This window comes from Dermochelys coriacea, chromosome 2 (assembly GCF_009764565.3).
Source record: "Dermochelys coriacea isolate rDerCor1 chromosome 2, rDerCor1.pri.v4, whole genome shotgun sequence".
NCBI lineage: Eukaryota > Metazoa > Chordata > Testudines > Dermochelyidae > Dermochelys > Dermochelys coriacea.
Window position 1 is genome coordinate 65,714,055 of NC_050069.1, and position 27,276 is coordinate 65,741,330.

Genomic DNA, 27,276 nt, shown 5'->3' on the forward strand with positions numbered 1-27,276 from the left:
ACCAATTCATCCAAAAAGATAGATTGTAACTTGTCTGGTTGATGCTGACATGTTCTGCCTGGTTCTGAATGCATCCGATGAAGTGAGCTGTAGCTCACAAAAGCTTATGCTCAAATAAATGTTAGTCTCTAAGGTGCCACTAGTACTTCTTTTCTTTTTGCGGATACAGATTAACACGGCTGCTACTCTGAAACTGAGCTTTACCAGTGGCTAGTAATGTCTGTGATTTGTGGAGCAGCTTGTTGCAGTGATAAAGATCTGTCAGTCCTAAAATACTGATTTTCTGCCATCTATACTCCAGTGTATGATTTTTAGCGTTTCTAAGGGTTTCTGTTCAAAAACTTTAAAGCAGAAAGCAAAATAATACAGCTCCTCACATAACAGGCCTCTCTATCCACACACCATGGATGGCTGGTACTTGTCGTTCTTTGGGGTTAATTTTTAATCAAATTTACAGAGTACACCAAAAGTGGAAGGTGATCAAGCTATACTGTAAAATAGCCAGAACAGTTTAGAGCAGAAACTGCTCCTCATCATCCTGCAGAATAGTGACTGCAATGTCACCATACATGCATGACCCATAGGCTTTATTACTGTAACACATTCTACTTCAGAATAACCTTGCTGTGGGTTTTTTGTTTTGTTTTTTTTTTAAAGCAGCTAGTCAGATTTGCAACACTGGATCCAGAGTACATCACCACCACAATGTTTTCTTCTCTTCTTTGGCTTCTTGTATATCAGATTCCATATTTCAGACCTCATCTTTGAAACCATGAGATTGTTCCAGGTTATTGAAGAGCCAGTCAGAGGCTATCTCTCAAACTGCTGCCTGGGTCACCTGTGACCAATTGGAAAAAAATGAGCTGGTCAACCTAAAGAGTGGAATTTGTGTGTGCAAGACATGGAGCTTTCTCAGTAACTGGCCCATGGCTGGAACTCTTACCTGAAAGATACTGAAATAACCATGAACTTCAGTTCCTTCGGAACAAAGTGTAAAACTCACTTCAGTCTAACCTTCCCACAGTAATTGCATCAAAACCAGATATTAAAAAAACAAAACTCTCAATGAAATGGAGAAGAGAGAGCTCATCTTGTTCTTACTTAATAGATAGTGCAGTGATGGGTGTGGTATAAGAATTTAGAACTAATAAATGTCTGAGAATGCACATATATGGAAGGGAAACAAACAGCTCTGAAATGGGGAAGTAACCAAGCAGCTGCACCCATTGCATTAAAGTTTTTCTACTTAATACTGTCCTTCCTGTACTCCTTTTCTACTCTTGCAGTTAATGGACTAATTATCTCCTCCAGCCCAGGCTGATCTAGTAATTAGTCATTTCTTCCCTCAATTAGGCCCTTTCTGAGGGTTCTAATTGGATTTACGGTGATCAGAGTGCTGATTCAGTTGCTTGTTCTCAGCACTCTGTCACAGTCAGACTGGATTTGCCCATCTGTATATTCCATAGACCGATCCTCTCAACTGAGAATGCTTTGTCCCCAGCTCTCATACTTCATCTTGGTCTTCATCTGAATTGTTCCAAAGGAGCACAACTGTTTTGGCAGATAGAAATTCTATCTTTCATATAGCTTCTTATTGATCCATTATCATTTATTATTTAAGTACTTAAACAGTTCAGGCAGGAACTCTGCCAGCCACCTACAAAATAGTTCCTTTCTCCCTTAATCATTCCAGTAAACATACTCCTAAACCCTTTCCAAAAACCACATCCAGTAATTGCTTTGTAGATTAGGACCCCAGGCCTCTAACTACAATTTGAAACTGACTGCTTACAAACTGAGACATTAAAATACGCCAGTGTCACAGCACACTATTGCTGAAAAACTGCTTACTTTCTCATTTATACCATATAATTTATAAAATAAATCAATTGGAATATAAATATTGTACTTACATTTCAGTGTATAGTGTATAGATTTTTTTTTTTTTTTTTTGATTCACTGGCAACTCTGAACATTTTAAAAAGTCGTTTTGTGTTGACCCAAAATTATTTTTTTGATGTTTTTGTGAATCTAAGTTTAAAAAAAAGTATTTCAAGCACTTTTTAACACTTTTTTTTTTTAATTGAAGAAAATTTCTAAATGAACCATTTTGATTCAGAATAGACACTTTTAAAATGAAGCATTTGAAAATGAAACATTTATGTTTCTTTGGCAATTTTAGTCCTTTTGTGATGTCTCAGAAAGTTCTTCAAAGCATTTTCATTTGCCAATAAGCATTACTTTGGTCTAGCCAGGGGTTCAGCTTGACCCAGGTGCTCTTCAATTGGGTGTACTTTTTTTAGGTATTCTGACAGGTTTAGTGGTGATGGAATAACTTTCATAAATTTCCTGTTATGTCTCTTACGCAGAATAGACTTTAGGGAGCATCTGGAAATGAAGCCCATTTCTTCAACTGGTACACTGATGAGCAGGGAGTTGGTCTGAAGATTCTTCTGAAGGTGCTGCTGTCACAGACCAGTCAATCTCCTGCTGGGAAGCTCTTCTGTTCCGTTACTAGTCAAGTCACTTTGTCATGAAGTAGAGGGTTTGGTGGTAGTTTGTTTAATTATTTCAAAGTGCATAAGTTATACTGCCATACTAATGTCTCTCTGAAAGACTAGTTTTCGGTACTAGAATGATGTGGGGGCAGGAGGGGAGGAAATACAGAAAATATCAAGGGAAAAACATAAAGGGAAAAAGGGATAACTAACTTTCCATTATCTTTTTTTCTTAAAATCCATTTGTTCCTATCTTAAGTAATATCATGCATTAAACTATTAAGACCCAACTTTGTGGCACTATACCAATTCAATTTGAGGCCAGACTTAATAAACTCTCTAGCTTGTGCACTTTAAAAATGAGCTGTTTTTTAATTACTTGGCTTATCGTAGTGAAAATGAAGGAAATTGTCCTGATTTTTCTAGAGCAGTAGTTCTCAAACTATGGGTCGGGACCCTAAAGTGCATCAGAGCCCCATTTTAATGGGGTTACCAGGGCTGTCTTAAACTTGTTGGGGCCTCGGGCCAAGCGTGAACCCACCAAGCTTGAAGGCTTTAGCCCTGAGTGGCAGGGCTCAAGTTACAGGCCCCTTGCCTCGGGTTGAAGTCCTTGGCATTTGGCTTTGGCCTCCCAGCCCAGAGTAGTGGAGTTTGGGGTCCCCTCCTCCCCCAGTGGCAGGACTCGGGCAGGCTCAGGCTTCAGTCCCCCCTTCTGGGGTTGTGTAGTAATTTTTGTTGTCAGAAGGGGGGTCATAGTGCAATGAAGTTTGAGAACCCCTGTTATAGAGCAACACTTCTTATACTTCAAAGCTGCTGTTTCAAGTCCAAGTCCTTTTTACGAAGAAGAGTTTTAATGGTGTGTTTGGAGAAGAATTAAGGTAGTCGAATACTTTTAGATGAATGGTTTAAAAATTCTCAGATTTGTTGAATGTAAGATGGTGTACATGGTGAAGTAGCTATTGCACAAAAACTTCTTCGCATTAGCTCCATGTGCGGACGCTTATTCAATACTGTCCACGTGGGATGCTAGTGCAGAATAGCTATTGCACTTTAAATTCAGACCCTAGTTTATTTTGCAGTTGCTCCCCTGTGAGAACAAGCTCTGAGAAATCCAGTCACACAGAATATAATTATAGGTTTAACTGGCGTTTTTTTAAATGTGAAGAATGAAGAGGACTCTTCCTGTAGCTTGGATTATCTTTGAAAGTGAAGCCATTCTTCAAATACAGACTTAGTGGTTTGGGATACTGTATTTCTTCCAACATCTGATTTAAAACCTGTAATCCAAACTTCTGAAGGAACAACTGGCTAAATGTGGACAGGCCTCTTCCCTCCCTCCCCCCCCATGAGAAAAAAATTCTTCAGTTACATGTGCAGTCTTTGAAAAGCTGCTGTTGTGCACCTGTAGCCATGACCTGGCACAATTCTGATCTTTTTGTTTTCCTGTATCCTATTTTTATCTTTTTCTTGTTTCTGTTTGCTCATGTTTTTTCTTCCCTGGGTGTCCAAATGTATAACAGAAAGCTACATACCTCTGTGGATAGGGTAGGTATTCTATTGTTGGCTTTGTGGTTTTAGGCTGCTTTCAATTCTTATGGCTCAGCTAACTCTTTGAGAAGCAGAAAACATTTGGACTAGTGGGGTATTGCCAGAGCACATATCCATGAGCTCTTTCTACAACCCTTCTCTATCAAGGCTCACGGCCTGAACCAAGTGTGGCCCAAGATACTTGCATTTGAATGTAAGGAGGTAGACCCAGGGCACACATGCTTGGTGTAGTACAGATCACTGTTAACACCTCATCCAGTTCTTAGCTCTTTTCATTGACTGCCCATTGAAGAGAATCCAGTCCAAAGTCTGTCCTGATGTTTAAGGCCTTCTGTAGAATTCACCCTAGTTACGGGATAAATTGCCTCTACCATGACAACCATATTCCACTGGAACCAGAACTGTCCATCAAAGGATAGAGGCTCATGAGTGCAACATAGAGCTTTCACAGGAGCTAGACCTAGATTATGGAACTTACATTTGGAAGAGATAAGAATGGCAACAGACCTTGGCTTTTTTTTTTTTTTTTTTTTTTTTTTTTTAAGAACGCAATGCAACCTTTTTTTAAACCTGGCTTTGTTTCAGTAATTTTTTCCATGTTCACCCCCTTCCTTCTCTAAATAAACTCATCAAGCTATCTCTCCTACATATTGGAATTTTAGGTAGTGTATTTTTTAATTCTACTTCATAGTGGGCATTGACATTTAAATCATAATAGATAATACCAAAATAGACAGTTACAAAAGCATCTTTCACATTTCATTTTATGGAACATAAGAATATAAGAATGGCCATACTGGCTCAGATCAAAGGTCCATCCAGCCTAGTATCCTGTCTACCGACAGTGCCCAATGCCAGGTGCCCCAGAGGGAGTGAACCTAACAGGTAATGATCAAGGGATCTCTCTCCTGCCATCCATCTCCACTCTCTGACAAGCGGAGGCTAGGGACACCATTTCTTAATCATCCTGGCTAATAGCCATTAATGGACTTAACCTCCATGAATTTATCCAGTTCTTTTTTAAACCCTGTTATAGTCCTAGCCTTCACAATCTCCTCAGGCAAGGAGTTCCACAGGTTGACTGTGCGGCTGAGGTGAAGAAGAACTTCCTTTTATTTGTTTTAAGCCGGCTGCCCATTAATTTAATTGGTGGCCCCTAGTTCTTATATTATGGGAACAAGTAAATAACTTTTCCTTATTCACTTTCTCCACACCACTCATGCTTTTATATACCTCTGTCATATCCCCCCATAGGCTCTTTTCCAAGCTGAAAAGTCCTAGCCTCTTTAATCTCTCCTCATACGGGACCCATTCCAAACCCCTAATCATTTTAGTTGCCCTTCTTTGAACCTTTTCTAATGCCAGTATATCTTTTTTGAGATGAGGGGACCACATCTGTATGCAGTATACAAGATGTGGGCGAACCATGGATTTATATAAAGGCAATAAGATAAGATAGTCTCAGTCTTATTCTCTATCCCTTTTTTAATGATTCCTAACATCCCGTTCGCTTTTTTGACTGCTGCTGCACACTGCTTGGACGTCTTCAGAGAACTATCCACGATTACTCTAAGATGTTTCTCCTGATTAGTTGTAGTTAAATTAGCCCCCATCCTATTGTATGTGTAGTTGGGGTTATTTTTTCCAATGTGCATTACTTTACATTTATCCACATTAAATTTCATTTGCCATTTTGTTGCCCAATCACTTAGTTATGTGAGATCTTTTTGAAGTTCTTCATAGTCTGCTTTGGTCTTAACTATCTTGAGCAGTTTAGTATCATCTGCAAACGTTGCCACCTCACTGTTTACCCCTTTCTCCAGATCATTTATGAATAAGTTGAATAGGATTGGTCCTAGGACTGACCCTTGGGGAACACCACTAGTTACCCCTCTCCATTCTGAAAATTTACCATTTATTCCTACCCTTTGTTCCCTGTCTTTTAACCAGTTCTCAATCTATGAAAGGATCTTCCCTCTTATCCCATGACAGCTTAATTTACGAAGAGCCTTTGGTGAGGGACGTTGTCAAAAGTTTTGTGGAAATCTAAGTACACTATATCCACTGGATTCCCCTTGTCCACAGGTTTGTTGACCTCCTCAAAGAACTATAATAGATTAGTAAGACATGATCTCCCTTTACGGAAACCATGTTGAGTTTTGCGCAACAATTTATATTCGTCTGTGTCTGACAATTTTAGTCTTTACTATTGTTTCAACTAATTTGCCCGGTACTGACGTTAGATTTACCGGTCTGTAATTGCCAGGATCACCTCTAGAACCCTTCTTAAATATTGGCTTTACATTAGCTATCTTCCAGTCATTGGGTACAGTATGTCCAGTAGCTGATTTAAATGACAGGTTACAAACCGTAGTTCTGATAGAATAGCTTGTTCTTCTTAGACTGTGTAGTAAGATGAAGTGTGTTTGGTATGGAATCAAGTACTAGAATTAGTTTAAGGTCTCTTGAAATTCAAAAAAATTCCCAAAAATTCTTTCCCCTGACTAACTCTGTCAAGCACTATTTGTGTAAATACCAAAATCCACCTCGAGTTCATATGCAAAAACCAATGTTGTTGGATGCTGTACAGTGGTATTCGCAAAAAGAAAAGGAGTACCTGTGGCACCTTAGAGACTAACAAATTTATTAGAGCATAAGCTTTCGTGAGCTACAGCTCACTTCATCGGATGCATTTGGTGGAAAAAACAGAGGAGAGATTTATATACACACACAGAGAGAACATGAAACAATGGGTTTATCATACACACTGTAAGGAGAGTGATCACTTAAGATAAGCCATCACCAGCAGCGGGGGGGGGGGGGGGGGGAGGAGGAAAACCTTTCATGGTGACAAGCAAGGTAGGCTAATTCCAGCAGTTAACAAGAATATCAGAGGAACAGTGGGGGGTGGGGTGGGAGGGAGAAATACCATGGGGAAATAGTTTTACTTTGTGTAATGACTCATCCATTCCCAGTCTCTATTCAAGCCTAAGTTAATTGTATCCAGTTTGCAAATTAATTCCAATTCAGCAGTCTCTCGTTGGAGTCTGTTTTTGAAGCTTTTTTTGTTGAAGGATAGCCACTCTTAGGTCTGTGATCGAGTGACCAGAGAGATTGAAGTGTTCTCCAACTGGTTTTTGAATGTTATAATTCTTGACGTCTGATTTGTGTCCATTCATTCTTTTGCGTAGAGACTGTCCAGTTTGGCCAATGTACATGGCAGAGGGGCATTGCTGGCACATGATGGCATATATCACATTGGTAGATGCGCAGGTGAACGAGCCTCTGATTGTGTGGCTGATGTGATTAGGCCCTATGATGGTATCCCCTGAATAGATATGTGGACAGAGTTGGCAACGGGCTTTGTTGCAAGGATAGGTTCCTGGGTTAGTGGTTCTGTTGTGTGGTGTGTGGTTGCTGGTGAGTATTTGCTTCAATTTGCTTTGATTGGGGGGCTGTCTGTAAGCAAGGACTGGTCTGTCTCCCAAGATCTGTGAGAGTGATGGCTCGTCCTTCAGGATAGGTTGTAGATCCTTGATGCGTTGGAGAGGTTTTAGTTGGGGGCTGAAGGTGATGGCTAGTGGCGTTCTGTTGTTTTCTTTGTTGGGCCTGTCCTGTAGTAGGTGACTTCTGGGTACTCTTCTGGCATTGTCAATCTGTTTCTTCACTTCAGCAGGTGGGTATTGTAGTTGTAGGAATGCATGATAGAGATCTTGTAGGTGTTTGTCTCTGTCTGAGGGGTTGGAGCAAATGCGGTTATATCGTAGCGCTTGGCTGTAGACAATGGATCGAGTGGTATGATCTGGATGAAAGCTAGAGTCATGTAGGTAGGAATAGCGGTCAGTAGGTTTCCGATATAGGGTGGTTTTTATGTGACCATCGCTTATTAGCACCGTAGTGTCCAGGAAGTGGATCTCTTGTGTGGACTGGTCCAAGCTGAGGTTGATGGTGGGATGGAAATTATTGAAATCATGGTGGAATTCCTCAAGAGCTTCTTTTCCATGGGTCCAGATGATGAAGATGTCATCAATGTAGCGCAAGTAGAGTAGGGGCATTCGGGGACGAGAGCTGAGGAAGCGTTGTTCTAAGTCAGCCATAAAAATGTTGGCATACTGTGGGGCCATGCGGGTACCCATCGCAGTGCCGCTGATTTGAAGGTATACATTGTAATACATTTCCAAATGTGAAATAGTTATGGGTCAGGACAAAGTCACAAAGTTCAGCGACCAGGTTAGCCGTGACAGTATCGGGGATACTGTTCCTGACAGCTTGTAGTCCATCTTTGTGTGGAATGTTGGTGTAGAGGGCTTCTACATCCATAGTAGCTAGGATGGTGTTTTTAGGAAGATCACCAATGGACTGTAGTTTCCTCAGGAAGTCAGTGGTGTCTCGAAGATAGCTGGGAGTGCTGGTAACGAAGGGCCTGAGGAGGGAGTCTACATAGCCAGACAATCCTGCTGTCAGGGTGCCAATGCCTGAGATGATGGGGCGTCCAGGATTTCCAGGTTTATGGATCTTGGGTAGCAGATAGAATACCCCAGGTCGGGGTTCCAGGGGTGTGTGTCTGTATGCGTATTTGTTCTTGTGCTTTTTCAGGGAGTTTCTTGAGCAAATGCTGTAGTTTCTTTTGGTAACTCTCAGTGGGATCAGAGGGTAATGGCTTGTAGAAAGTGGTGTTGGAGAGCTGCCTAGTAGCCTCTTGTTCATACTCCGACCTATTCATGATGACGACAGCACCTCCTTTGTCAGCCTTTTTGATTATGATGTCAGAGTTGTTTCTGAGGCTGTGGATGGCACTGTGTTCTGCATGGCTGAGGTTATGGGTTAAGCGATGCTGCTTTTCCACAATTTCAGCTCGTGCACGTCGGCGGAAGCAGTCTATGTAGAAATCCAGGCTGCTGTTTCGACCTTCAGGAGGAGTCCACCCAGAATCCTTCTTTTTGTAGTGTTGGCAGGAAGGTCTCTGTGGGTTAATATGTTGGTCAGAGGTGTGTTTGAAATATTCCTTGAGTCTGAGACGTCGAAAATAGGATTCTAGGTCACCACAGAACTGTATCATGTTCGTGAAGGTGGAGGGGCAAAAGGAGAGGGCCCGAGATAGGACAGATTCTTCTGCTGGGCTAAGAGTATAGTTGGATAGATTAACAATATTGCTGGGTGGGTTATGGGAACCATTGTTGTGGCCCCTTTTGGCATATAGTAGTTTAGATAGCTTAGTGTCCTTTCTCTTTTGTAGAGAAGGAAAGTGTGTTTTGTAAATGGCTTGTCTAGTTTTTGTAAAGTCCAGCCACGAGGAAGTTTGTGTGGAAGGCTGGTTCTTTATGAGAGTATCCAGTTTTGAGAGCTCATTCTTAATCTTTCCCTGTTTGCTGTAGAGGATGTTGATCAGGTGGTTCCGCAGTTTCTTTGAGAGTGTGTGGCACAAGCTGTCAGCATAGTCTGTATGGTATGTATATTGTAATGGATTTTTTACCTTCAGTCCTTTCGGTATGATGTCCATCTGTTTGCATTTGGAGAGGAAGATGATGTCTGTCTGTATCTGTGCGAGTTTTTTCATGAAGTTGACAGATTTCCCTTTTTTTTTTCCCCCCCCGCTGCTGGTGATGGCTTATCTTAAGTGATCACTCTCCTTACAGTGTGTATGATAAACCCATTGTTTCATGTTCTCTGTGTGTGTGTGTGTATATATAAATCTCTCCTCTGTTTTTTCCACCAAATGCATCCGATGAAGTGAGCTGTAGCTCACGAAAGCTTATGCTCTAATAAATTTGTTAGTCTCTAAGGTGCCACAAGTACTCCTTTTCTTTTTGCGAATACAGACTAACACGGCTGCTACTCTGAAACCTGTACAGTGGTATTGTATTTCATAGTTCACATTTTGGGATACGTAGCGCATTGCCACTGAACAGAAAGAGTGGATGATCCAAAAGCTTGTTTTTGTGGTCGTGTCCGTTTCCTATGGCATTACTGTAATCATGCCTCAGTGGGTCACAACTGAGTGCCAAACTCAGGACAAACTGCTGAGAAACAGGGCAAACACAATCCAAAACTGGTGTATATTCTTCCATAAAATATACCAAACCAGCAACAAAAGTAAACTTCTGTTTCACCACACTGGCTAACAAGAAGTCATAAAAGCAATTTCCTTAGGCATTCCAGTTCTTATATCATCACCACCAAAACCACTGGATGTAAAGGGGAGTGGTTCTGTACAACCAGTCTCATCACATAAAAGGTTCTCCTGATCCTAAAGGACCAGCCATACACCCAGGTCAATATATAACTCGGATCTTGCCCAAAAATCACGCTGATGCCAATCCTTTAGTATCTAGAATCTAAAGGTTTATCCATAAGAAAAAAAGGTGAAAGTTAAACTTGATTAAAAGAATCAAATACATACAATAAATGCAAAGTTCTTGGTTAAGGCTTGTAGCAGTGATGGAATAAACTGCAGGTTCAAGTCAAGTCTCTGGCAGCTTCCAAATCATTGGAAGGTCCTCAGTTCCTTAGTTAGAATGCTCCCATTAATATAAGTTTATAGTCCAGAGGCAGTATAGAGGCAAAATGGAGGTGTTTCCAGGCCCTTTATATCTTCTGCCATGTGGAGGAAAACCCATTGTTTTAAGCAAAGCCCTCAGCACAGCTAGTGGAAAATTACAGGTGATAAGATAGTGTTTGGAGTCATATAGGCAAGTCACATATCCATGCATGAAGGTTTGGACACAGTAGAAGCCATTACCTTTACCTCAAACAGCATGTTTGCAGGACAGTCCATTCAGTGTAGATGGGCATCTCCCATTGTCCATTGACAGTTAAGTGTTTCTTGATGAGCCACTTAATTTGAATAGTCCCTCCAAGATGTGCTGGCTAACACCTTGTGGGCGTTACCCCAGGAGCAAACATTTGAAATCCAGGTATAGAGCCAATATTCATAACTTCAATTACAAAAAATGATATATGCATACAGATAGCATATTCATAACCAGCAAATCATAACCCTTTCATAGACCTCTTACACGCCACATTTTGTACAAGATTTGTTGCAAATACATAAGGGTGGTTGCAACAATGATCTATGGTCATATTTTAATCAGATAATGTCACAACTGCATAAACACCTTAAGTGTGAATATCGTGTATTTACTCATACTTGAAATAGTTATTTGCAGTGGTGGTGTTGCTGTTTTTGATCCCAGGATATGAGAGTGACAAGGTAGGTGAGGTAATATATTATATTGGACCAAATTCTATTGGTGAATGGTACAAGCTTTTGAGCTACACAGAGCTTTTCTTCTGAAGTAGACATGGGATGTCACATTCTTCAAAAGAGCAGCTCTGCATTGCTCTAATGTTTGTACTGTTCATCAACAGAAGTTAGTCCAATAAAACACATCCCTCGCCTATCTAATTTCTCAAGCAATAATTAGTCATACAAAGAACAATTTGGTTAATGGAAGTGCAGGGTGAATGTAGCTTTTACTACTTGTCTTTTAGCCTTACTGCCACGCTATCTGGAACTGCTCCTTAAGGAAGATCCATTTTGCTATTTCAAGGACCCTTGACGTGGGATGTCACATTTGCTGGTAGTCTCCATAATGAAGACAGGTTTCAGAGTAGCAGCCGTGTTAGTCTGTATCCGCAAAAAGAAAAGGAGTACTTGTGGCACCTTAGAGACTAACAAATTTATTTGAGCATAAGCTTTCGTGAGCTACAGCTCACTTCATCGGATGCATGCTTATGCTCAAATTTGTTAGTCTCTAAGGTGCCACAAGTACTCCTTTTCTTTATAATGAAGACAATCTTTGTTATAGAGAACCTCAGGAAATAACTTTTTCCACATGAGTCAGTCTAATTAATCTTAGATAAAATGAAAGGAGCATTTATCAGCACTCTATATAACTTTTGAAAAGTTAGTTTGTTTCTAGAAGTATCTAGAATATCAGTTTGATTTTTCCGGTAAGGCAGAAGTTCTTCAGGTCCTCAGTAGAGAAGCATATTTGATGATCGGGGAAATTATGGTTCTTTGATGCAGCTTTTCTTCCACATGTTTGTCATGTGTTTGAGTCAAATAGGTATTAAAGTGTCAAATACTGAGTGTGTGTATGTTGGGGGAGAGGGGGATTATTATATCACCTCTTAGGCCTTATCTACACAATGACTTTTCACCTTATGCTGCTGCTAGGTGCAAAACCATCCATGCCATTAACGAGTTAGTGGTAATGTAGAACGTCTAGCATCCTGCAGTGCCACTAAGAAAAGAATGAAGGAAAAATGGTAAATTTGATCCCTGAGGCAGGGGATTATGGGTTTAAGTAAGAAATCCGTAATGGAGAAGTATCCATATTTCCTGGGTATCCTACTGCCGTGTGACTCCAGGATAACTACCTAAGTGTGCCAGAAGGAACTTCTGAAAATAAGGTCAGGTAGGATGTTAGGTTTATACATAAAGTTATATTGGACAAAGACAGACAGAAAAGCTGCTGTATGTTGATCTGTGTAATTGATTAAGCTTACTGTGTCATAACTATCTACTAAATTGTAGGTCCAGCTGTAATGTGTACAATGTAATCAGGTTTCACGTATTTGGTATCTGTTAGTTCTCCAGGTATACACATCAGTAATTTAAAAAACGTAGGCAGCATTTGAATTTCTAAACTAAATTTCTAAAGTTAAAGCAGCTTCCTTATCAAAACAAATAAGGGCACAGTCCCTTTTTTTATGTCACCCTTTTTAGGGGTCATCTTTGCTCTTTCCACATTCTTCAAAAATGAAACAAAAGAGAACAACCCCAAAATGCCTTGATTTTTACAATGGAATTAAAAGCTATAAAAAGTAGGTCCTGGAGCACGACTGGAGGTCAAGCCGCATAGGGTTAATTGCATACATTGAATCTAATATGAGTCGCCTTATTATACAGGCATAACTTTGAAAATCTGAGCACACGGAGTACAGAATCTTTGAATATTCAATTGCTGCAATAAAACTTTGAAGTAATGTACAGTAGTAGTGCTACAAGACAAACTTGTGTAAGCTTATATTATGAAGTGACTGTTTAAGTGAACGCTTTTGCCCTTGCTGTTTCTGTAACTGTACACAGACTACCACTAAACAAATAGTTGAATCTTTTAAAAAAGCTTCAGTTTTTAAAAATCTGCATGGAAACACAGTATCTCTGCTTAATGCCCTTGTTAAAACTGTTTCAAAGCTAATTCTTTTATTGGATTCTTCATTGTAGAGAACTTATGCAGTGAAGTTCTGATTCTCTCCAGGTGGTTCTTTCCTGATGAAGATCAGAAACTGGTAATTTGTGTGGAGAGCATGCAGTGATTGACTTTCTCTCTCCCCCCTCTTCCCCCCTCCCCCCCCCCCCCCCCAAAAAAAAACCCTCCTGCATCATATGGACTGACTTCCTGCATGGAGAGGTGGGGTTTTTTGTGTGTGACTTCATTTGAAATGAAAAATCTTACCTGTATGAACTGTCTTGTAAACATTGCAATATGAAGTGATCAGATATGCATATGATGAATTTTGACAGACTGTAATATTTGAACTGTTAAAATTTTTGTTGTTCACAATTAAAGATCCTAACCTGTACTTTTGTACATATTATAACTAACTTACTACTGCATAATGCTATTGGAGCATGATACCTAGTTATGACAAATGTTTCATATCCAACGCTAAGAGAGTGAAGTCTTGTTGTGAACTACAGTTTTATAAACTAAGTGCTCTTTTAAATATAGGATGGTGATTTGCTTTGAGGGGAGAAGAAAGGAATTTGAGTTGACCAGAATTTGAGTTATTCAAAATTAACATGATTACTGGTCCACAACTAGCTAGAAATCTACCATACCATCTTCCATGCTTAGTGAAAAGATGTGGACAGTAGTTGGAAAATCTGCTCATGGAAATTTTCTGTTAAATGAACTTTTAAGGATTAATGCAGAGAAGTGATACTTTCCATTATGGATAAGATGAATGCTTAAGGGTGTTTGTTTTAAAAGTTTGGATGCCTAAGGAGAGAGTATGAAGCCAGATTTAGACTTCTAATTTGCCTAACTAGCTTCTACAACTCCCGTTTGAACTCAGTAATTACTTCAGGTTCTTAACGTTTTTGAGAATCAGATTGCTTTAATGAAGTACCAAACTTGAAGCTCCCAGCTTCTGAAATTTTGACAATTTTTAGAATGCCTTTTGAATGTCTTCATGATCTTTGTAATTTTTTATGCTCACAACATAGTACAGGGATAATAGAAGTATAGCCATTAGAATTTCTTTTCATTACAGGTAACTCTTTCAAACCATGAAAAAAATTCAATCCAGCAAAAGAACATCTCAGCTGGCTGCTCTCTCGTAGTTTTAATTGGAACACATAGCTAAACATGATAGGAAGTACACTACAGAGTGTATAGAACAAGGAGGGAAATATTTTCCCTTGAAGAATCATCACGTTAATTAATCAAAGTTGAAAAGTTTTAATCCGTGATAACTAGAAATTGCCATTTAAGGTGCCCAGTGCACCCTCTACATTCACATGAGGAACACCTCCATGCTTACAGTATCTCTTTTTATATTTAATCTGTGCTTATATTCACACCCATTCCCATCGTACCTTAATCATTTCCCCAGTGTGGGACTGAAGCCACATGACTAGAGCGAGTAGAAAAATGTCTACAGGAATGTGTCAGTTTTGTCACCTCTTCTGATAGAAACCAGGCAGGTTTCCTGGCAGCCCTCCCTGGAGCCTGGGGACCTGTTGGAGCCATAGCAGTCAGGGCTTCTTTGTTCCACTCTCCAAGTTGGGGAGCCTGAAAGCAGGACTTCAGAGTCTTCAGCCAGCTCAGTGATCCTCTTCAACCTCATTTTGATGTATTTTTTTTTTTAAGCTTAATTCCCATTCCATTGGAAGATTTGAGATTTTTTTTTTCTGATGCAGAAAATTTTTTTTTTCTTCCAGGATTTCCTGCTGAAGGGGAATTCCAGGTTCCAACCAGCCTTACATACAGCTAGATACATATCATGACTACTACTTTGAGGAGATACAGCTGTGTATTCCACTTAGGAATGTGCATGCCCAGCACACTGGAGCTGGAGAAATTTGCCTGCGAGTAGAGGGGTGTCACTTGGATCGCATGGCCACATTCCCTCCTGGCTCAATCAGGCAGCACCATCCCGATACACCCTCAGTTCCTTTTTACTGCTTGTGGCTAGAGTTGGAATTCTGTGGTCTAAACCTCACAACTAGTTCATTTTCTCCCCAACCCCCACCCCATTGTATATAGTTAGTACTACCCTCAGTGTTAGTGTTAATTGTAGTAATTTTCCTTGGTGATGCCTTCATCGGGGTTTAAACATTGTCCTTCGTTCGGGGGAAAAACCCCACGTGTAGTGCTTGCTCTGTTTTGGCGAGGGCCATGTGAAGGAGCATTGCGTGATCTACATATCACTTAAGAAATAGACTCATGTGGCCTCAGAACCTTTATCTGAAGCAGCAATTGCTTGGATAGGCCATGTGGCCTGCTTCTGTACCAAAGCCCTCGCTGGATTGGAGATTACCCCGGGACTCTGTGAGAGTGCTGCTGCTTCACATTCTAGAGCAGGTGCCTCTCTGAAGAAACAGGAGCTGTTTTCCATCAACTGTGCTGAGGAAAAGGGTCGCGTAAGACCCAGTTAAGACTCCTTTTGGTCTTGGAGTGATTTTTCTGCCTCCCCAGAAAAGCGTGGACTGGCATGGAGTTGGTGCTGGCATGCAGGATGTTGTGGGTACCTTTAACCCTTCTTTGATACCAAGTAGGGAGGTTAGAAACCCTGAACTACCAACTGTTTTTCCAGCTTCTGGACTCAACGGATGCCTGGTACTGATGAGGGAGAAGCCAGGTTCACATCCACCCACAAAGATAGGAACTCTGAATGATTTGGACCTCATGGGCAGGAAGATTTACAGCTCTTCCTTACAGATGTGAATTGCTAACCAGGAATCCTTGCTGTCCAAGTAAGACTTAACTGGATAGCTGTGTCAAATTTTGCAGACCAGCTGGCCAAAGCTTTACAAGAGGGATTTTGGGCATTTGTCACGGAGGGTTGCTTGGTAGCTAAGACATCCTTGCACTCCACACTAGACATCGTGGCCTCTGCAGTTTCCATGACCAGGGCTTCCTGTCAATGAAATTCAGGTATTGCCGCCGCTGTCCAGCAAGCCATTGAGGATTTGCCCTTTGACAGCCAAAAACAGCTCTCAGATTAAATTTGAGACTCTGCTCTCCTTCAAGGGCTATCATGTGGTCCTTGGGAGTGTATGCGCTGGTGCCACTATGATGATCAATGGCGGTGGCAGCAGTATCGTCATCAGTGCATGCTTGGACTGCCTTTCCCTCCTCTGAGGCAATGTGACTACTCCAGAAAGAGTGATAGATCCCACAGAAGAAAGCAGTTGGGCTTGAGGTTCAGACAGTACAAGCACCCATTTTGACTCCTTGGTCCAGAGCACTGTTGTAGTTTGTTGCTGCTCTCACCTCATGTATGCCCTTTGGGGAAAGGCTAGCCTGCTTTCACAATCCTTTGAGCTCTGTCACCACCAATAGCTGGATCCAAAGCACTGTTTTATCACAGATTTCAGAGTAGCAGCCGTGTTAGTCTGTGTTCGCAAAAAGAAAAGGAGTACTGGTGGCACCTTAGAGACTAACAAATTTATTAGAGCATAAGCTTTCGTGAGCTACAGCTCACTTCATCGGATGCATTTGGTGGAAAAAACAGAGGAGAGATTTATATATACACACACACACAGAGAACATGAAACAATGGGTTTATCATACACACTGTAAGGAGAGTGATCACTTAAGATAAGCCATCACCAGCAGCAGGGGGGGGAAAGGAGGAAAACCTTTCATGGTGACAAGCAAGGTAGGCTAATTCCAGCAGTTAACAAGAATATCAGAGGAACAGTGGGGGGTGGGGTGGGAGGGAGAAATACCATGGGGAAATAGTTTTACTTTGTGTAATGACTCATCCATTCCCAGTCTCTATTCAAGCCTAAGTTAATTGTATCCAGTTTGCAAATTAATTCCAATTCAGCAGTCTCTCGTTGGAGTCTGTTTTTGAAGCTTTTTTGTTGAAGTATAGCCACTCTTAGGTCTGTGATCGAGTGACCAGAGAGATTGAAGTGTTCTCCAACTGGTTTTTGAATGTTATAACTCTTGACGTCTGATTTGTGTCCATTCATTCTTTTACGTAGAGACTGTCCAATGTACATGGCAGAGGGGCATTGCTGGCACATGATGGCATATATCACATTGGTAGATGCGCAGGTGAACGAGCCTCTGATAGTGTGGCTGATGTGATTAGGCCCTATGATGGTATCCCCTGAACAGATATGTGGACAGAGTTGGCAACGGGCTTTGTTGCAAGGATAGGTTCCTGGGTTAGTGGTTCTGTTGTGTGGTGTGTGGTTGCTGGTGAGTATTTGCTTCAGATTGGGGGGCTGTCTGTAAGCAAGGACTGGTCTGTCTCCCAAGATCTGAGAGAGCGATGGCTCGTCCTTCAGGATAGGTTGTAGATCCTTGATGATGCGTTGGAGAGGTTTTAGTTGGGGGCTGAAGGTGATGGCTAGTGGCGTTCTGTTGTTTTCTTTGTTGGGCCTGTCCTGTAGTAGGTGACTTCTGGGTACTCTTCTGGCTCTGTCAATCTGTTTCTTCACTTCAGCAGGTGGGTGTTGTAGTTGTAGGATGGACACAAATCAGACGTCAAGAATTATAACATTCAAATACCAGTTGGAGAACACTTCAATCTCTCTGGTCACTCGATCACAGACCTAAGAGTGGCTATACTTCAACAAAAAAGCTTCAAAAACAGACTCCAACGAGAGACTGTTGAATTGGAATTAATTTGCAAACTGGATACAATTAACTTAGGCTTGAATAGAGACTGGGAATGGATGAGTCATTACACAAAGTAAAACTATTTCCCCATGGTATTTCTCCCTCCCACCCCACCCCCCACTGTTCCTCTGATATTCTTGTTAACTGCTGGAATTAGCCTACCTGCTTGTCACCATGAAAGGTTTTCCTCCTTCCCCCCCCTGCTGTTGGTGATGGCTTATCTTAAATGATCACTCTCCTTACAGTGTGTATGATAAACCCACTGTTTCATGTTCTCTGTGTGTGTGTATATAAATTTCTCCTCTGTTTTTTCCACCAAATGCATCCGATGAAGTGAGCTGTAGCTCACGAAAGCTTATGCTCTAATAAATGTTAGTCTCTAAGGTGCCACAAGTACTCCTTTTCTTTTTGCGAATACAGACTAACAGGGCTGCTACTCTGAAACAATTAACTTAGTTTTACTTTGTGTAATGACCCATCCACTCCAGGTCTTTATTCAAGCCTATTTCCCAATGTTTATTCCCCCCTCCCCTCCGGTTCCTCAGAAGTTCTTGTCAACTGCTGGAAATGGCCCACCTTGATTATCACTGCAAAAGGTCCCACCCCCAAACCCCCGCTCTCCTGCTGGTAATAGCTCACCTTAAGTGATCACTCTCCCTACAGTGTGTATATGGTAACACCCATTGTTTCATGTTCTCTATGTATATAAATCTCCGCACTGTATTTTCCACTGAATTCATCCGATGAAATGAGCTGTAGCTCACACAAGCTTATGCTTAAATAAATTTCTTAGTCTCTAAGGTGCCACAAGTACTCAGTTTCTGAAAAAAGAAAAGATCAGTTCAAGGAAGGAAACTTAAGAGAAAAAAGGAGCTGAGCGCTGGCATCTTCTGAGATTAATATTAAGGCACAATATCAAACTGTCTGAATTTGAAGAATAGTAAGGGGCTAATATGGCCTCATCAGGAGCTCTTTAGGAACCTGAAAATCGTATGGAATCCTACAAAAAGTGGAAATATGGACAGATTGCTGAGGAGGAGTACAAAGAAATAGCACAAGCATGTAAGGAGAAAAATGAGAGAGGCTAAGGCACAAAATGAGTTGCACCTAGAAAGGGACAGTAGGAAGTTCTTTACATAAATTAGAAGCAAGGGAAAAACACAAATTGTAGGTCCACTACTGAGCAAGGAAGGAGAGCTAATAATTAGTAATATCAAGAAGGCTGAGATGTTTAATGCCTATTTTACTTCAGTCTTCACTAAAAAGATTAATGCTGATCATGTGTTCAACACCGTATTAACAACAAGGTGGAAGGAGCACAAGTCAGAGTAAGGAAGGAACAGGTTTAAGAATATTTAGATGTATTCATTTGAAATTTAAAATCTGCAACACAAGTTCTACTTTCTTGGGGTGGGGGGAACACTGCAGTAGGTCTCCATGTTTTGATGCAAATAATACTTTGAGTAGTAAGTATAGGAGTAAGCCTTAAGATTTTTTTTAAATAACGTGCCCAGTTATAATTAATAGATATTGATAGTGATAGAACACTCCCAAGATTATCATAGTTTTACATTGGGAAGGAAGTATTCTAGCTAAGAATGGCTAAAGTGTGACTAAGCAACATCATTTTCTTGTGAATATACAGAAAATAGCTGTAAAATTAATATATTGCAAAACAATCTAGCAGAGCAGGAGGAAAGATTGACATGTGACAGAAAAAGTTGGTGGAAAGAATAGGATGCAGAGAGATTTTATTATTTTATTTATTTATTTATTGAAGGCAAGAGTCCACAAATAAGAAGCTATTGGTCTACCAAAGTGTTCAATTATGAAGGCTAGGTAGATGAAGTCTGTGTAAAAGTTGTCAGTTGCTTTGGTAACTTACTGAGTATTGGAGACCATAAATCTCTGAAATTGCTCTCCCATCTGCTAACTATCATTTTTCATAGGAAAGACTTTAATGGAAAATCTACTTTTGAAGCCCAGTCAGAGAGGAATGAGCTTTCTTTAGTTACCCTTTCTTGCATACCACTGTTATCTAATCTAACTAGGTTCTATATGTCCACCTTCTCTGAACCCCTCATTAACCTTGTATGATAGCAAACTGAAAGCATTGTACAAAACCACACAGTGCAGGCGTTCTTGCAACAAAAAATTTAGTGGCTTCAGAGTGAGACGACCAACTCTTGCTGGTGGCCACTCTAACAGTTTTTCCTAAAATAATTCATTAACTTTAGGGGAAAAAAAATCACACATACAGGTCCAAATCAGTGTAATTTATTTATGTAGGGTTTTTTGCAGACTCTATAATAAAAATAACATACAGTTGTCTGTATTCTTTACTGGACCTAAACAGAATGGAAACACAAATGCAGTGCATTGCATGTTCTTATCTTTTGGGTTTTTTTTTTTCTTGTTTGCTTGCTTTTTTTTTAGTGACTTGCTAGCTAGTAAGTCTGTTTCTATTAAGTGATATTTGTATGTTAATATCACTTTTCACAGCAACGGTCTTGTTAGCTAGGAGGCAGTGAAAAGCTATGTTAACAAACATGTGAAAAGTGATATTTATAACAGATTTATTCAGCTCTGGTAAGCTGGAGGACAAATTAAGCCTTGGATGGGGAGGTAGGTAGGGAAGCAGCAGGGGCCAGAGGCGATGGGGTGGTGAGTCTGGACGGGGACAGAGCCCAAAGCCCCGCAGTTGTAGGATGGAGCCTGCTGCAACATGGCTGGAGAACAGAGCCCAGCACCCCAGAGATGAAGCCAGAAGCCTGAACCCTACCACTACTGGGAAGGTGGGGAACTCACACTGGCTGCCCACTCCTTTTGTGTTTTTTGGCTCCGCTGCTTCCCCCCGGCACCCTTCAGCCACCATCCAGGAGGCTGTGGCGGCAAGAAAAGCCCCTGGTGGGTGCATTTGAGAGACACTGAGTCATAGTGTATCTTTATAGTTGTCAAAATAGCATTTTCAGGTATCCATGTGTGATAGACTATACATAATAATTACCTTAACTGGCCCCCATTATATGGCCACTGTCTCCACCACCTATTCTGTGCCTTTTCCCTATTATTTGAATTTACTTCCTATTTTATTGTACTTGAATCACAAGTTGTATTCACTGAGCACTGCCAAGTCCATAGTAGATGCAAAGTTTTTAAAATTTGTGTTTGGTTATGCCTTCTTTAAAAAAGGGCTTTTGAAGAAATTTTTAGTTGGTGGATGATCTGATTTTTAAAATTAGTTGGTTATGGTTTCTCTACACGTTTAAAAACCTCTTTGTGAATTACTATGATCATTTAATAAGCAGTATTTTCCATTAACATTATTTTCCTCTCTAGTGTTGTGAATTATTTGAAGTTGTATTTTGGGGATTATGGTTTCTAATCAACAAAAGCAGCGCAAGTTTGCTTATATTCTGCAAGGTAGTAATACTGTATCTTCTGTTGCCATATTTGGTGATTTTAAAAAATAAATTTGTCATTTATTGACAAATAAATGCCTAAAGTATAGGCTCCACTATATCACCACTGTTGCTGGTAAATTACTTGTCTTGTTTTCTCAGCATAGGGAAAACATTGTGACCTAAAGAGAGCTTTTGAGGATGAAGGGCATTGAGGATTAAATATGTGGAATGTAGCATTGTCACAGTTATCTAATTTTTCTATCAGAGAACCACTGTGGGTGTTGGTCACCACTGAACTGGTTTAGTTTTAAATGGTAACAGTCATCTGCAGGTTTTCAGAACTGAAAAGGAGGTGAAGGATGCCCCTATATTTGATTGTGCCACATAATTTTAGAAATTTTATGCTTATAGAGAGATTGTGGTTACTATTGGTAAAATCAACATGGGCTTTGTAGGAAAATGCCCATTTAATAAGTAAAAAACCTCTTTGTGTGTATTTATGCTGCAGAGTTTAAGTCGTCATTTTGGCACTTCAATCTTCATTCCTTTTTGCTAATGCAAAATGGCTGGTAGCCCTGATCCAAATTAAGAATGCTAGAGGCGAACTTGAGGTGCAGTTGACAGGAGTGACTGTCTGCATTACTCAGTTCATATTTATTCTCTAATTCGTGGACATTCTTAGTAGTCATGTTTTTTTCATTTGTAGTTATTTAGCTGTGTTTTATCCTTAATGTGGACAGCAACAAGTTTCAAAAAAACAATTTACTCAGGATGTTAGAAAAAAGTGTATGTGCCAACACAAAGCAAGTTTCTTGGGTGCAAGCTAGCTTGAAAATTGCTACACAGACAAACTCTGGGTCCAGATTTTGTTTTAGTTTATACTGCTGGATTTAATGCCCTTACAACTCAGGCATTGAGGCATGACTTATTACAAAAAATACAGCAGCACAGTTTGTTCTGTTTCATTTGCCTGGTATGTCTGGTGTTCAGGGATTAAGGGAGGAGAAAGGACCAACTATCCAGAATGCTTTGTTAAGAGGAGGGAGTAAATCTGATTGTCGTCAGCGCTGGATTTCCATTTGAGAGCTTAAAAGCCTGTAGCTTGTGAAGATGGCTCTAAATATAGCTTCGGTGAAGAGTTGGCAGTCAGGTCCAGTTTCAGGTTCTAGCTGAGTTAGCTTTATTAAACTTTTTTTTGCCACTGTTGCAAGACTAGATTGAGGACAACTCATTCCTTGTTCCACCTTGGATGTTGATTTTGGATTCCAATATACTTATTTTATCCATGGATAAGGAACACTAGTGCCATGGCTGAAGATTCAGGTATAATTCTAACCTTTGGCAGAAACGAAAAAAAATGCATAATTGCGCTTTTGCTGTGTCTATCTTTGTGCTCAGCTGAATAAGGAGCATATTGTAGTATGTGGGTGTTTTGAATTCAGTTTACTATTTTGCTCTGCATCACAAACTGCTTTTATTTTTGCTGTTTAAATGAATTCTGAAGTAGAGATCTTTTTTTCTCTAGATTTTTATGGCAGGTGGTCAGTCATACTCAACATAGGTTTTTAGCATAGTATTCCTGTTAAAATAGAAGGCTTTTTTTACATGTGAAGATTTCACTTGAGCTTGCTTGCTTGCTTATTTATTTTAGTTATTATTTATTTTATTTAAAGTGAGCAAATTTCCGAATGTATTAAGAACCATAAGTAAATGAACAAATTTGGTCCCACATAACCTCTTTATTCATAGAAACCAGTCATAACCAGTAGCTTAACATTTGTTGTTGAGGAGTATTATGTAGTTCAAGACACTTATGGTATCTGTATAAAGACATATGGCAGGGTAATCAAAGGCTTACCAGATATGGAAACTGACCTACTTTCTACATAGCTGATATGTGTGGAGAAAGGGCTTCAAAGTTGAATTAACTCCCTGGAATGAGTTCAAATCCAGAGTTAGTATTCCTTAATGGATGGTTAGCTTTTAGCTCTGACTCTATGTATGTATGTTTGCCTCTGTAAATGATGGGTTTTTTTTTTTAATGGTTGCAAGTTAGAGCAGATCTGTTTTGTTTGAGTTCTGCATAGTAAAATTGTTCAAAGCACTTAAAGGTTGGGAGTCAAAGCTTGCAAATGGAAGCTACACTTGTAACAGATGATGTTTGTGTTGTAGGGTCTGATTCTGCGAGACTTGGATAAAACTGTTCTTTAGAAATAGAAGTCTGCAGCAGTAATACTAGGTTACTTATTTAATTTAAAAAGCTATTATTTAGATGTCCTGTCTTGTTGCTGTGTGGTACACAGTCCTTTTTCCAGAGACAGAATGGTAAAGAAAATGCCACGAGAAAAGAGTATAAAATAGAATCATGCTATATTTGCTCATGCAAATACAAATAGTTTTCTTTAATATATCGTATGATCTTTATCACAGACTTCTCTAAAACACGCATTTAATATAAACTGTTCTTGCAAGTACATAATCACAATTATGTTTCATAAGAGTTGGATGTGTGGTGGCGGTTTATCTTATAAAATAGCATATTTATCTGTGCTCTCCCTAAACATTCAGTTACTTTTTTAGCTAGGGATTTTTTTCATATGATTTGTAATATTTGCTAAATATATTACACCTTGTTTATCTTTGCCTGCAACCTTCCCTTGTGAATTTAACCACTAATCGCTAGTGTATTGAACTATCCTCATGTGTCTGAGCCTGAGGTTAAACTGTCCTAGCCTCTTTCTAAAGATTAGTGGAAACACCATACTAGGGGAATGTTATCGTTAGAATGTGAAAGAAACAGAATTTTATACTTTATAAACAAAAATCTGTGCTTCTAGGACCAATATTAAATAGATTTTTTTTCTCCACTATAAATATTGCATCAGGAACAACTGAGCTGATGCAGCTGTTTTTGTGACTGTCTTTACTCTGCATATAAATCAATAAATATGGTGAAGGGTTAGCTTAGTATGTCTGTGATCCTGGCATCAAGCAGTGACTAGAAGCCCTTCTGTGCTGACTTTCCCTCCCTCTTCCTCCTCTCCCTTCCCCCTCCCCCCCCCCCCCCCCCCCCCGCCATGTAAGTAAGCTAAAGAGGCCACCACTATCCCTACTTCCTCTACCCTTATCTAGGGCTACTACCTTTTAGTGTGGCTTTTTGTGTGTGGTTTTTTATTTTTATTTTTTTAAACTTGTGATCATTTAACATTTAGGTTTCATTTTGCCTAATTAATCCTATTAAAGATGGCAAACAAATATTTGACTTGGACTTAATATGATAATACTGATATTAAACACAAATCTTAATCACAGTACATTAGTGATGCTTAAATATTCTTTGTATTTTGAAAAATGTATAACATACATCTTTTTAATTCTGTAAAAAATTTGGCCTAAACTATTTGGGTTAACTCTGTTGTCTGGCAACCTTTTAAAAGTTGAGTCATTACAATAATTTTGCTGCTGTATTGTTTGATTATAATACCCTTTTGTAAAGTTTTTACTTTTCCCCAGTGGGTTTGAAGTGCATGCACGTTGCACATCTAAATAATCACTAGTTCCTTTTTCTTCTAATTAATTGTATTGGCAGACTCCCTTGACCTGTGAGAAAATCCAGGAAAAAACTATATTCTGTTTTTATTCATTTTATTTGTGTTTATAACGTGGTGTGTGTTCTTTTAAAAAATGTAGTTAATCTTTTTTGGTATTTTTACTTTTATTTTTAAAAAAAAAAGATTTTTCTTATTTCTAGCTGGATTTTTTTTCATTGTAACTTTAAATGTAAATTTAATGTCTCCAAGAAACATCTTGAAGGTTTGCAAGATTTACTTTGGAAAGCAGGGACTACCTGTCTGATACTTTTGTGAGCAAGTGGGTGGGGAGTAGGAATAGCACTGGGTCTGCCATTGCTTGCCAGTAAGAATTGTTGGCTAGTACACAGCAGGGAGTAAACTGCTGTATGAAAATGTTTTGAAGTAACCTTTTCCCTAGAGCAAGGGGGAAGCGGGGGAGAAATTTTGATGCTCTAAGTCACATTTCTTTCTCTGCCCTTAATAAAGGGAAGCTCATCCAGATTGTAATTTTATAGTTTAGCCCTGTGAGTTGGGTACATAATATACTAACTCTGTTTTTAACATGAAGGCTTTGGAAACTTTTGGCAAATGGATACAATTCATCTTGCTGCTATTCATTTGTCTCATCCTTTTTGAGCAGTAGAGAAGGGAACAACAAGGTGGCTGAGTTGCAGATCAAAACCCGTAATGTGTTCTAGCATTTGAATTCTGTCTACACAAGTGACAATGGTGTATTTTTTTTTTTTAAATGAGTTAGCTCAGTCAATTTATCTTAACTAGATAGAAAATCCCCTTTAAACTAGTGTAGATCTGATTTAACACCTCTTTGATCCTTTGATCTGATCATATTGTCACCTTGGTGGAGGCCTAGGAAACAATACAAACAATATAAACCATCTAAAAGGAAAAGGAGTACTTGTGGCACCTTTAGAGACTAACAAATTTATTAGAGCATAAGCTTTTGTGAGCTACAGCTCACTTCATCGGATGCATTTATTTTTTTTCCACCAAATGCATCCGATGAAGTGAGCTGTAGCTCACGAAAGCTTATGCTCTAATAAATTTGTTAGTCTCTAAGGTGCCACAAGTACTCCTCCTTTTCTTTTTGCGAATACAGACTAACACGGCTGCTACTCTGAAACCTGTCATCTAAAAGGAGTCAAACTGTGTATATGCTGGCATTAAAGAGGTGGATGTTCAATCAAGTTAGCTTCACTCATTTTAAAAAACACACTTTTTGCCTGCTTATGCAAACCCTGTCTATTACAATTACTACTACTAATAAAGGAGATAATAGTAGTGAAAGTAACTTAAACCTGGTCTAAAACTTACGTCAACCTGTCTATGTCACTTGGAATTAAGATGATTTAAGCCCTGGTACTGAGCCCAGAGAAAGGATAGGTCGACAGATGATTTTTTCCGTGGACCTAACTACTGCCTTTCCAGGGGGTGGATTAACTATTGATTGATTGGGAAAAAACCCTTTCTGTTGCTGTAGCAAATGTCTACACTATGCTATGTAATGCTATAGTGGCACTAGGTAATGCTATAGTAGCGTAGCTGCAGCTGTGCCACTGTAGTGCTTGTAGTGTAAACAGCCTTACAAAAGTAATTGAGCACTTGGTACTACAGAAACATTATTCTGTCATGATAGAATACGTTACTTGCGTAGTTTGTAAAAACATGCATACTCTTATAATAAAACATTATGCCTTCTAATAGTAACCCAGTTTCCATGTTTACACATCTTTAACAGAGACAAAGCATGGAGGAAACAAGAATGGGAAGAAAGAAGGCCCCTCTGGAAGCTCGTTTTTCACCTGGTTTATGGTAATAGCACTGCTGGGAGTTTGGACATCAGTAGCAGTTGTTTGGTTTGAACTTGTAGATTATGAAGAAGTTCTAGGTAAGAACATTCATGTCTTAATATGTATAATTTAGTGCGCCAGAAAATGTGCTTCTTGTATCTTCTTTCATTGAATTGAAGCATTTTCCAATTTCAGGAAGAAAGACTGAAGATTTAATATTGCCTTCAGATAAATGGGAGCACATCACCGATTTGTAAATTAACTACTGCACATATATTTGCAAGTGTATTATTTTTACAAGATAAATATGTCAATGGACAGCTGGTATGATAAGATGCATGCTGTGCTTTTCGTATCATGTTTAAAATTCACGGTTCTAATAGTGGTTTTTTAAAAACAAAAACAAAAACAAAAAAAAACCAACCTTCTTGTTTGTTAGGCACTAAGAAATCTGTCCAGTGTTCACCTGGCTGATACTTTGTTAGTTTGTTCTTGATTTTTGATGCAGGTGAATCTCTGAGAATATTGTACTTGAACTGTATGTAAGGTTCAAGCACCTGTTTAAAAACCTG

The 27,276-nt window shown here is 39.6% G+C and overlaps 1 protein-coding gene across 15 annotated transcripts in view; it reads left to right on the forward strand.

The window, feature by feature from the left end:
* Positions 1–27,276, forward strand: part of LOC119852194 (aspartyl/asparaginyl beta-hydroxylase) — a 203,764-nt gene that overhangs the window by 11,666 nt on the left and 164,822 nt on the right. For 13 of the 15 annotated variants that reach the window (XM_038393240.2, XM_038393239.2, XM_038393232.2 and 10 more), the window contains one exon: positions 26,653–26,802. In XM_038393240.2, coding sequence (XP_038249168.1) covers positions 26,653–26,802 — 150 coding nt within the window. Of the gene's footprint in view, positions 1–22,342; positions 22,648–26,652; positions 26,803–27,276 lie in introns of those variants that run through there. The other 2 variants (XM_043507815.1, XM_043507810.1) reach the window with 2 other exon arrangements.